The 11,751-nt window shown below is 42.9% G+C and overlaps 1 protein-coding gene across 1 annotated transcript in view; it reads left to right on the top strand.

The window, feature by feature from the left end:
- ZFP3 (ZFP3 zinc finger protein) overlaps positions 1-11,304 on the top strand; it is a 19,448-nt gene extending 8,144 nt beyond the window's left edge. The window contains exon 2 of the mRNA XM_032268852.1: positions 7,589-11,304. Coding sequence (XP_032124743.1) covers positions 7,597-9,108 — 1,512 coding nt within the window. The 5' untranslated portion in view covers positions 7,589-7,596 and the 3' untranslated portion in view covers positions 9,109-11,304. The remainder of the gene's footprint in view (positions 1-7,588) is intronic.
- Positions 11,305-11,751: the final 447 nt, after the last annotated feature.

Here is an 11,751-nt window from a genome sequence, read left to right as displayed (position 1 = left end):
GCCTGGCCGGTATTTAAATTTTTGACATTTCAAAATAAAACCTCATCCCAGTTTCTCATAAACCTTCCCTTGGTTACCTTCCCTTGGAGCACAAAGAATGTGCTCATCACATCCTTCACCCTCTCTGAAACCTCCATCTGTTAGCATCTCACTCCTCCCTGTCCCCCTTCATTTGCATCCCTATGTCACTCAGTCATCTTAACTCCATTCTGACTAACCTCCCTAGGCCTCACCTCCTCAGTCTTCCACCACACACCTCCCTGGATTCTCAGGCTGCCAGCACTGTCACTGAAGGAAGTCAGGAGAGCATAGTGATTGGCTCCTCTTAACTCTGAACTCTCCAGTATGCTTGTTTCATCAGGAGGTGGTGAGGGTTCATGTCTGTAAATTGCTTTGCACATAGTAAGAGCTTATTACTTCCCCCATCAAAATGTCAGTGCTTCCCTGCTCATCTTCCCTTCTTCTATATTTATCCCAACCTTGTGCATTCTACATTGAAATTCAAATGTTTTTTCTATTTCTTTTCTTACTCACCCTATACTTCCTGGCCTCTTGCTTGCCCACTTTCTGCCCAGAATGCTATAGTGCAGTAGTCTTCAAATGGAAATATAGGAGGGGATTGCAGAGACACTTTCTATAACATCTTTGGGCACATAGATTGTTGAATGGAAATCAACTTCTAGATCTTTGACTTTATTTTATATCCTTGCCTATGACTGATTTGCTTAAGAATAGGCCTATTGGCTGGGCATGGTGGCTCATACCTGTAATCCCAGCACTTTGGGAGGCTGAGGCAGGCAGATCACAAAGTCAGGAGTTTGACACCAGCCTGGCCAACATAGTAGAATCCCATCTCTACTAAAAATACAAAAATTAGCTGGGCATGGTGGCATGCATCTCTAGTCCCAGCTACTTGGGAAGCTGAGGCAGGAGAACGACTTGAACCTGGGAGATGAAAGTTGTGGTGAGCCAAGATCACGCCACTGCATTCCAGCCTGGGCAACAAGAGCAAAACATCGTCTAAAAAAAAAAAAGACCGGGTGTGGTGGCTTACGCCTGTAATTCCAGTACTTTGCGAGGCTAAGGTGGGTGGATCATTTGAGATCAGGAGTTTGAGACCAGCCCGGCCAACATGGTAAAACCCCGTCTCTACTAATAATACAAAAAATTAGCCAGGCGTGGTGGTAGGTGCCTGTAATCCCATCTACTCGGGAGGCTGAGGCAAGGAATTGCTTGAACTTGGGAGGCGGAGGTTGCAGTGAGCCAAGATCATGCGTTTGTACTCCAGCCTGGGTGACAGAGTGAGACTCTGTCTCAAAAAAAAAAAAAAAAATGGGCCTGTAGCCTGTAGGTTTCTCTTTTCTCACATTTTTTTTTTTTTTTTTTTTTTTTACAATTGTTCTTTTCTTCCTTTATAAAAAAAGACACTGGCTGGGCACAGTGGCCTATGCCTGTAATCCCAGCACTTTGGGAGGCTGAGGTGGGTGCATCATTTGAGATCAGGAGTTTGAGACCAGCCTGGCCAACATGGTGAAACCCTGCCTCTACTAAAAATACAAAAATTAGCCAGGTATGGTGGCAGGTGCCTGCAATCCCAGCTACTTGGGAGGCTAAGGCAGGAGAATTTCTTCAAACCAAGAGGTGGAAGTTGCAGTGAGTGGAGATTGCGCCACTACACTCCAGCCTGGGTGACAGAGTAAGACTCCGTCTCAAAAAAAAAAAAAAAAAAAGATAAAATAAATAAAATCAAGACACCACTCATCCATCTCCTTAATGTTACTATGGTGCATCACTCTGGGGTGGAAGATCCTCTAGAATGCCACAGTCAATGTGTTGAAGAAGTGAGTTTTGTGGACCTTTTATAATACAAGTCCTAGTCTTTGCTTTGAACAAAATTTCACTTTATTTTTTGAGACAGGGTCTCTTATTCTGTTACCCAGGCTGGAGTGCAATGGTGCGATCACAGCTCACTGCAGCCTTGATCTCCCAGCCTCAGGTGATCCTCCCAACTCAGCTACCTACGTAGCTTGGGACTATAGACATGTACCACCATACCTGGCTAATTTTTTGTAATTTTTGTAGAGACAGGTTTCGCCATGTTGGCCAGGCTGGTCTTAAACTCCTGGGCTGAAGTGATGTGCCCACCTTAGCCTCTCAGAGTGCTGGGATTATAGGTGTGCCCAGCCCTGACAAAATTTTTAAACGACGTAATCAGGTTTTCAGCCAGCTGACAGATTATGTAGTAATTTTTTACTATAAATCACAGAGTGATGTTTTGACAGGTAAGTTCAAAAAATTGTGATATTGTTATCACAAGAAATTGCTATAAATGTAGATTTATGCTGTTTGGGCAAATTCAGGTCTGCCAAGTTGAGGATCCTATTCTGAGCTGTAGAGACCCAATAGAGGTCTGCCTGTCATCCCCAAACTGAGGACCAATGGTTAACCTCTGTTCCTTCAGTAGCGCTTCTATCTTACCTCTCTTCAGAAACATTTAATTTCAGATTTAGAAAAGTGAGGAAGTGAGAAACAGAAAGATGGAAAATTGTATTTGAGAATTTGAATTTAGGCTATGAGAAGTGGAGTATTTCCGTATGAGTCTGAGGCCTAATGTATGGCTGTGCCTTTGGAAAAATCAACAAAATGAAGATTGGCTTTGATTTGTAATTGAGAAGATACCCATAAAGCAATATTTAAGAAATGACATTGATATTGTGTTACTGGCAGAATGGAAAGTAAAAGAATGGTCAGAGCAGGTAAAATTTAGTTGGAGGGCCGGGCGAGGTGGCTCATACCTGTAATCCCAGCACTTTGGGAGGCCGAGGCAGGTGGATCACCTGAGGTCGGGAGTTTGAGACCATCCTGACCAACATGGAGAAACCCCATCTCTACTAAAAATACAAAATTAGCTGGACGTAGTGGCACATGCTACTTGGGAGGCTGTAATCCCAGCTGCTCTGGAGGCTGAGGCAGGAGAATAGCTTGAACCCGGGAGGTGGAGGTTGCAGTGAGCCAAGATTGCGCCTTTGTACTCCAGCCTGGGCAACAAGAGAGAAACTCCATCTCAAAAAAAAAAAGTGATTTCCATTTGTTGTGGTACACATGTCGGTTCTATGAATGCTGATTTTGTAAAGAACTAGATGATGGAAAAGAAGCAACTATAGGAAGCATGAAGATGACCAGAGGCATGAAGAAAGGCCAGAGAAGGAGTTGGAAGCAACTGGAGACTGAAATGCCAGCTTATAGAACTTGCTCTTGGGTAGGGATTAGAGATAAATTTATTTAAGACTGTACTTCCCAACTCAGATGGCACCATAGAGGAAGAAGATGGCCAAATTCTCTACAGTAGCTTCTTACAGTTGTATAGATATACATTACTATAATTTTCAAAGATTTCAACAGAAAGGAGAAGTACAGTTTTTAGATGCCCTCTCTTCATGAGAAAATTAGAGAAGATGCTTGGGGAAGGTTGAAGAAAGTTCCATCTCATTTTCAGGTGTAGCACAAAGAGCTTCAGAGACTTCAGCATTCCAGTAGATCAGGTTCCTTTCAGGTGTCTGGGGAGGGGACATTACTAGGGCTGCTCTGATGAATGACTAGAGATGCCCAGGTCTGTTGGTATTAGTAACCTAATAACCAACATCCTGTGGATAATGGGAGGCTGGGCAGAGAAAAGGGCAGTCCAAAGTCACCCACCAAATCTCCACCTTTTCCCTTCCCTTACCACACGACTCCAGCCTCCACTGCTGCTCAGGGTCTTTGTTTGTTTAGTAATCTCATCTTTTCTTCGCTCTTAACCCATCTCTCTGCTAGAACTATTCCTTCTAATGTAAACATGTTCCTATCTCTTCCATCAGAGAAAAGCCTTGATCTATAGCACTGTCCGTCTTGGTCTTCTCCTTTCATCCACTTTTTTTTTTTTTATGAAGCAGCAAATGCATTACTTAGTCCACGACCACCTGGCTTCCGCTTCTGTCATTCCACTGAATCTGTGCTTACAGTTCATATGTGACTGTCTATTGTCCCAGAAGACATTTTCCAATTCTTATCCTACTGAATCTCTCAACTGCATTTGACTTTTTTTTTTTTTTTTTTTTTTGAGACAGAGTCTCACTCTGTTGCCCAGGCTGGAGTACAGTGGCTCAGTCATAGCTTACTGCATCCTCTACCTTCCAGGCTCAAGTGATCTTCCCACATCAGCTTCCCAAGTAGCTGGGACTATAGGTATATGCCACTATGCCTAGCTAATTTTTAAATTTTTAATTTGTAGAGATGGGGTCTTGCTATGTTTTCCAGGCTGGTTTCAAACTCCTGGCCTCAAGTGATCCTCCCGCCTACTCCTCCCAAAGTGCTGGCATTAAAGGCATGAACCACCATGCCTAGCCTTCATTTGATATTTTTTAATTCCCTCTGCCATTGCCTAAGTGACTTCTGTGATACAGTGTTCCAGTTTTTCAGCTCCACTACCATTATTTATCTTCTTGGCTAATTCTCTTTCTCTACTCACCCCTTTATTAGCAGGGTCTGAACAGGAAACAGCTCTTTCAAAATTCAACAATTTGAGGAGGGTTTATGTGCAAAGACGTTAATTAGAAATGACCTAGGTGTGAGCAGGGTATTGAAGAACCCTGGGCTGGCAATAATAGTCACTAGCCCTGAGCCTGAAGAGACAGGAGGGAGCAGAGGTTACTGGAACCCAGACAGTGAGACTATTGAGTAGGATAGACTTGAGAGGAGTAGGACCTCAGGTGAGGGACAACACCAGCCCAAGGTGACCTCACTGGTAGGAACCAGAAGAATAAATACCCAGACCCCTTTCTCCCACCCCGCCCTTTCCTCCCTGCTTCCAGACCCCTGCTGGGGCTCCTCATTGATGGAACACAGCTGGAAGCCAGAGGGCCTGCTGATGTGTTCCATACAGGTTAGGCTTCTGGGGCAAAGAGGACAGGGAGAAAGGTGTAAAGAAGATCTAGAGGGGAAAATGGAAGATAACTGGAGTACTTGTGACTGTTAGCTTTAACTCCTAGGTTTCTGCTTGCAGTTTCTGATAGCTGTCACACTATACTCATGCTGACTACTCTCAAGTCTATATCTCTAGTCCTGACTAAGCTTTAGACCAACATATTTTGCCTGATTCTTTGACACCTCTCTATGGATATCTTGAAATTCATTTTGTCCAAAACAGAGCTCGTTCATCATCTTTATTGCCCTACTAACTCCTCCTCCAGTATTCTCAATGTCGTAGCACCACCATCCATCTAATTACTGTCTCTCAAATTGAGTGAGATCTGGACACCATCTTTGACTTCTCCCCACTTACACCTATATCCAGTCACACAGGAAGTCTTGCAGAATTTGACCTCTTCAGTATTTTTCCAGTCTATCTCTTCTTCCCCACTGCTACTAGTGCTCTAGTTAGATCACATCACCTTTTGCCTTTATGACTGTATCAGCCTCCCAGCTGATCTTCCTGTGTTCAGGCCTACTGCTTTCTACTTCAGCCACTAAATGGTCATGAGTATGCATCTGCATGTAATACTGATCTGCGCAGGGACCATGTTACTCCTTGGTTTAAAAACCATCCCATAGCCTGCATTGTCTGAAGGATGAAGTTGCACACATGTCCATGTCCCCTTGAGAATTGCCTTCCACAGTGAACACTTTTACTGATGGGAGGATTATATTCCTCAGATTTACTGTAATGCACAAATACGCTGCCCTCAGCAAAAGGCCACTTTAATATTAGTTCCAGGTTGCTTACCATCTGAACAAAGGTCAGGCTTACTCTCCTGGCATTTGGACCCCTTGTCTGTGGTGGATATAGCTAAATCCCTAGGGCAATTATATTAGGAATAGGTATAACCTCGTAAAATAACAACAACAAAAACCCCAATGGCTTAAGCAAGGCAAAAGCTTATTTCTCTTTTAAATAAATGAAGCCCAGCTGCTGGCATTCCAGGAAAGGTATGGCAGTGCCACGGAGTCATCAGGGACCCAGGTTCCTTCCAGTTCTGATCCTCAGTCCTAGGGTATGCCATTATACTCATGGTTCAAGATGGTGTCTAGCTATCACATCATGCTCTGGGAACAGCATGGAAGACAGTATGGAAGAAATGTATCCCCTCATCCTTTAGGAGATTTCCTAGTAGTCTCATGTGCTTTCATTTGCATTTCAGTGTCTTATTGGCTAGAATATGATCATGTGGCCAATCCCAACTGCTAAAATTAAAAAGCTGGGGAATGTATTTTTTTTTTTAACTAGACTAATTGCCACACTACATAAATTTATTATTCTGTTAAAAGGCAATGGAGGAAAATAGATCTTGGGGTAGACAACTAAAATTTTTGCCACAACTAAAAATCTTCATAAAAGTTTTAAAAAGGTACTTTTTTTTTTCTGTCTCTCTCCTAAGAAATAAGGTCTCTTGCCTTATTGCCCAGGCTGGAGTGCAGTGGCACAATCCTGGCTCACTGCCCTTGCCCTCCTGGGCTCAAGTGACCCTCCTACCTCAGTCTCCCCAGTAGCTGAGACTACAGCCTGGGTAACATAGGTGGTTCTTCTGTGCTAGTTATAGCTAAGACACATTACCCTTTTGAATGGGTAAGCCATATAAGTCTCATCTCCTGCTCTATAGAGCTGATAAGTACCAGAGAACAGAACTGAGAATGGTTCACTTGTTACTCATTTTGCAGTTACTTCCCCCATACACCCAAAAGTTATTTCTATTAACTTGTCTTTTTTTTTTTTTTGAGACTGGGTCTTACTCTGTCACCCAGGCTGGAGTGCAGTGGTGGAATTTCGACTCACTGCAACCTCCCCCTTCCTGGTTCAAGCGATTGTCCTGTCTCAGCCCCCTGCAAGAAGCTGGGACTACAAGTATATGCCACCAGGCACAGCTAATTTTCGTATTTTTAGTAGACAGGGTTTTACCATGTTGCCCAGATTGGTCTCGAACTCCTGAGCTCAAGTGGTCTGCCCACCTCAGCCTCCCAAAGTGCTAGGATTACAGGCGTGAACCACCATGTCTGGCCTTGCCTTGTCATTTTTGTCCCTTCTTTCAACATTTATCATATACCTATCTATTAATATGGGGCCACCATTTTCCCTAGATGTTTTCTTTATTACCTTCAGGCTCTAACCCAACTCACCATTAATAGTATGGATCTTTTTATCAGCATCTCTTTATCATCCATTTCTTACTTTCTCTTTAAATCTTTTCTCACTCCTTTTAGTCAGCCCCACTGTTTAGCATGTCCACCATAATCCTAAATCTTTATTTTCTCTTTGGCAGCATTCTGTCATTTTGCCAGACACCAAGACTGTTTTTGTTTTGTTTTGTTTTTTGTTTGTTTTTGTTTTGAGACAGGGTCTTGCTCTGTCACCCAGGCTGGAGTGCAGTGGTGCATTTCAGCTTATTGCAGCCTTGATGTGCCCAGGCTCAAGCAATCCTCCTGCCTCAGCCACCCCGCTACCCTGACCAAGGCTGTTTTCGAGTGCTATGAGAACCGCATCAAAGCTCTGTTCTCCTCTAGTGTTAGCTTCATTTAAATGTGATACGGTCCCTTCACATACTTACTCTCATTTCAGATTGTGATATGGGGACTGAGAACAAGGAGGTGATTCCCAAGGAAGAAATTTCTGAAGAATCTGAGCCACATGGGTCAATATTAGAAAAATTTCCAAGAGTGGTTTACCAAGGTCATGAGTTTGGAGCAGGATATGAAGAAGACATGTCGGAGAGACATTCGAGAGAGTCCATGGAAGAGATTATGGAGCAGATGTCTCCTCAGGAGAGAGACTTTACATCAGGGTTGATGATTTTTAAAAAATCACCCTCAAGTGAGAAAGACCGGGAGAATAATGAGGGTAAGACAGGCTGCAGTCCCAGCCCAAATCTGGTGACACATCAGGGAGATACTATAACAGAGGGAGTGAGTGCATTTGCTACCTCTGGCCAAAACTTCATAGAGATTTTAGAACCTAACAAAACACAGAGAAATTCTGTGGGAGAAAAGCCTCATACATGTAAAGAATGTGGGAAAGCCTTTAACCAGAACTCACATCTCATCCAGCATATGAGAGTTCACAGTGGAGAAAAACCTTTTGAATGCAAAGAATGCGGAAAGACATTTGGAACTAATTCAAGCCTTCGACGGCACCTGAGAATTCATGCTGGAGAAAAACCCTTTGCTTGTAATGAATGTGGAAAGGCATTTATTCAGAGTTCACATCTTATCCACCATCATAGAATTCATACTGGAGAGAGGCCCTATAAATGTGAAGAATGTGGTAAAGCCTTCAGTCAAAATTCAGCCCTTATTCTACACCAGAGAATCCATACTGGAGAGAAACCATATGAATGTAATGAATGTGGGAAGACCTTTAGGGTTAGTTCACAGCTTATTCAGCATCAGAGAATTCATACCGAAGAAAGATACCATGAATGCAATGAGTGTGGCAAAGCCTTCAAGCATAGCTCAGGCCTTATTAGACACCAGAAAATTCATACTGGAGAAAAACCATATCTGTGTAATGAGTGTGGGAAAGGCTTTGGTCAGAGTTCTGAGCTTATCCGGCATCAGAGAATTCATACAGGGGACAAACCCTATGAATGTAATGAATGTGGGAAAACTTTTGGCCAGAATTCAGAGATTGTTAGACATATTAGAATTCATACTGGTGAGAAGCCCTATGTATGTAAGGAATGTGGGAAGGCCTTCAGGGGGAACTCAGAGCTTCTTAGACATGAGAGAATTCACACTGGAGAGAAGCCCTATGAATGCTTTGAGTGTGGAAAGGCTTTCAGGCGGACCTCTCACCTTATTGTCCACCAGAGAATTCATACTGGAGAGAAACCCCATCAATGTAATGAATGTGCAAGAACTTTTTGGGATAATTCTGAGCTGCTTCTCCACCAGAAAATTCATATTGGAGAGAAACCTTATGAATGTAGTGAGTGTGAGAAAACATTTAGCCAGCATTCCCAACTTATCATACATCAGAGAATTCACACTGGAGAGAAGCCTTATGAGTGCCAAGAGTGTCAGAAAACTTTTAGTCGGAGCTCTCACCTCCTCCGACATCAAAGCGTTCACTGTATGGAGTAATCTGCAAAATAGGAAAGCTTTTGGTGGAAAAACTAAAGTCCTACTTATTCATTTGTTCATAATATGCACCCCACATATTCAAATCAAATGAATGGACAGAATCTCCTCTGTCCTTTCACTGATTATTTAAACGGTTGAAGAAGATGAGGTAATTTTTTTTTTTTTTTTAAGACGGGGTCTTGCTCTGTTACGCAGGCTGAAATGCAGTGGCGCAGTCATAACTCACTGCTTCCTTGAACTCCTGGGCTCAAGGAGTCCTCCTGCCTCAGCCTTCCAAGTAGCTAGGACTGCAGGCACTAGTGAGGCACTTTTATGAATTAGTCATTCAGAAGTTTCAATGTACTGAGTTAAATTATAAAAGCTATTTCAGGCCTTAATTTCCCCTCTGTCCTTCCCTTCCCTTCCTTTCTCCTCCCCCAGTGGATCACATAACATTAAGGGTCAGTACCAGCCATCCTAAATTACTCTTCAGCAAAATTGTGAGAACAGGATTCTACCACCTCCTAAGAATGACAGAGTAGACTCATTGAATGTTACCCCCTGAAATACTAGAAAGTCATAACTTATAAGACACACCTTATTCTCCTGTCTACTGTTTAGCATTGGAATAATTTAGTAAGCTTTTATTAGTTTCCAAATCTTTAAGCCCTGCTGTCAAGTTAGAAGATGGCAGCATTAATGACAAGAAGCAGGAAGTTTGGGGTCATTTCACATCTGTTAGGCTTCCTTATTCATCTGAAGAGGCTGCCATGATGGAGGAACTGACAGGCAATTTACAACAGGATTGTAAGTGAAGGCCTTAGCATCCAGAGGGGCTGATTAGGCAACACCAGGGGATAAACAATTGAAGTCTGACTACTCAGCATGGGCAGAAGCAGCTCTTCAGGAGCTGTCCAAACTTCAGGGGTGCTCAGACTGACTGCTCCCAAGAATTCTGCTGCATTCATTGTTGGCTCCAGCCCCTACTGCTGCTGACAGATACTGTGACAGGAAGTAGCAGAGAGGACTGTGGCTTCACCTCCACAAGGCACCTGGCTACAGTGATGAGCCAGTTCATCTGATAACAAACCAGGGTCTGGCCTTGCCAAAGCACTTGAGTTCTCATGACCTGGACCCCACTGGAGGCACTGGCTAAGTTGGGATGTGGTAGCCTCTTCTTGGTTTTGCCCCTTGGCCTTGAAATTCTTTTTTCTAAAATAACTTTTAAAAAATAGAGCTAAGGTCTTGCTGTGTTGCCCAGGCTGGTCTTGAACTCCTGGGCTCCAGCAATCTTTTTGCTTCAGCTTCTCAAAGTATTGGGATTGCAGGTGTGAGCTACCATGCCTGGCTTTAAAATTCCTCCTTCACCATCTCTGCTTGTTTTTCGTGTTCTCCTATATCTTATTTCTTTTTTAAGGAAAACACAGCTTCCATTTTTCATGAGTCTATGTTTCTGAGGCAGTGGTGTTAGCGGGAATTGCACTAATAATGGGGATCCCACAGGCCTGGGATCTGGTCTTAGTGCTGCTAGACCTTGAATAAGGCACTTCACCTGCTGGTCTCCAATTTTCTCATCTGTAAAATGGAGGAGTTGAACTAAATGATCCCTGAAGTTTCAGCCAGCCCAGTAATTCCTTAAATCTTTAAAAATTTAACTTTATATCTCTTCATGGTTCTTTGATCTTGTCTTTGTTACACTAATATTAGTCACTAATATTTACTGAGTGTTTACTACATGACAGGCACAGTGCCAGTTTATATTTTAATTTTCACATCATTTCTATGATGTGGGTACTCATTTTTTAAAAGCTTTATAAAAGTAGAATTTACATACCATAAAATTCAGCTGTTTTAAGTGTTCAGTTGAATGATTTTTAATTTACATAGTTACACAACCATCAATGATGTGGGTGTTCTTACCCCAATTTAAAAGATAAGGAGGGGCAGAAGGGTTGATGCTAAGTGATTTACCCATGATTACACAGCTATTAAGTGCTAGAGCCAAGACTCCAATCCTGGTTGATGCTCTTAACTACTGTGCTGTGCTGCAGATAGGCAGATTCATCGCTGCCTTATTTGAAATCCTTTGCTCATTTTCTATTACTAATTTCTACATAGATTTGAATATAGTGAATTTAAATAATGTCCTTGGTAACAGAACTGACCACAGCCAAAAAAAAAAGAAAAAGAAAAATCCACCAAATGGTTTATTCTGTACTCCAACATAGGTGTCTCCCAGGCTTATATCCTTGGCTTGAGAAAAGGGTTGTACAAATAGATGATTGCACAGTTTCCACATCCTTCCAGATACCTCTGCCTCTAACAGTCACACTCCTAGTAGGGGAAGTTCTTTGATTTACTTCTTCCCTTAGGATGATTACAAGTGAAGTGTGCTCTCTTACTCCTTTTTTCATTGCTGGAGCACAAACTGAATTGTGCCCAGGCTATATCTTTCTCACATGAAACCTGGATCTCACCTGTCCCCTCCATGCCTGATTCCTGTGTTTGCATTTTTTTTTCTCTCCCTGTCCCCTGGGCTGGAGTGTGATGGCACAATCTTGGCTCACTGCAACCTCCACCTCCCAGGTTCTAGCAATTCTCCTGCCTCAGCCTCCTGAGTAGGTGGGATTACAGGCGCATGCCACCACGTCTGGCTAATTTTTG

Source organism: Sapajus apella, unplaced genomic scaffold, assembly GCF_009761245.1.
Source record: "Sapajus apella isolate SASKATOON/1434 unplaced genomic scaffold, GSC_monkey_1.0 scaffold186, whole genome shotgun sequence".
Taxonomy (NCBI): Eukaryota; Metazoa; Chordata; class Mammalia; order Primates; family Cebidae; genus Sapajus; species Sapajus apella.
Note: the sequence above shows the minus strand (reverse complement) of the source record. Positions and strands in the feature narration are given on the sequence as shown.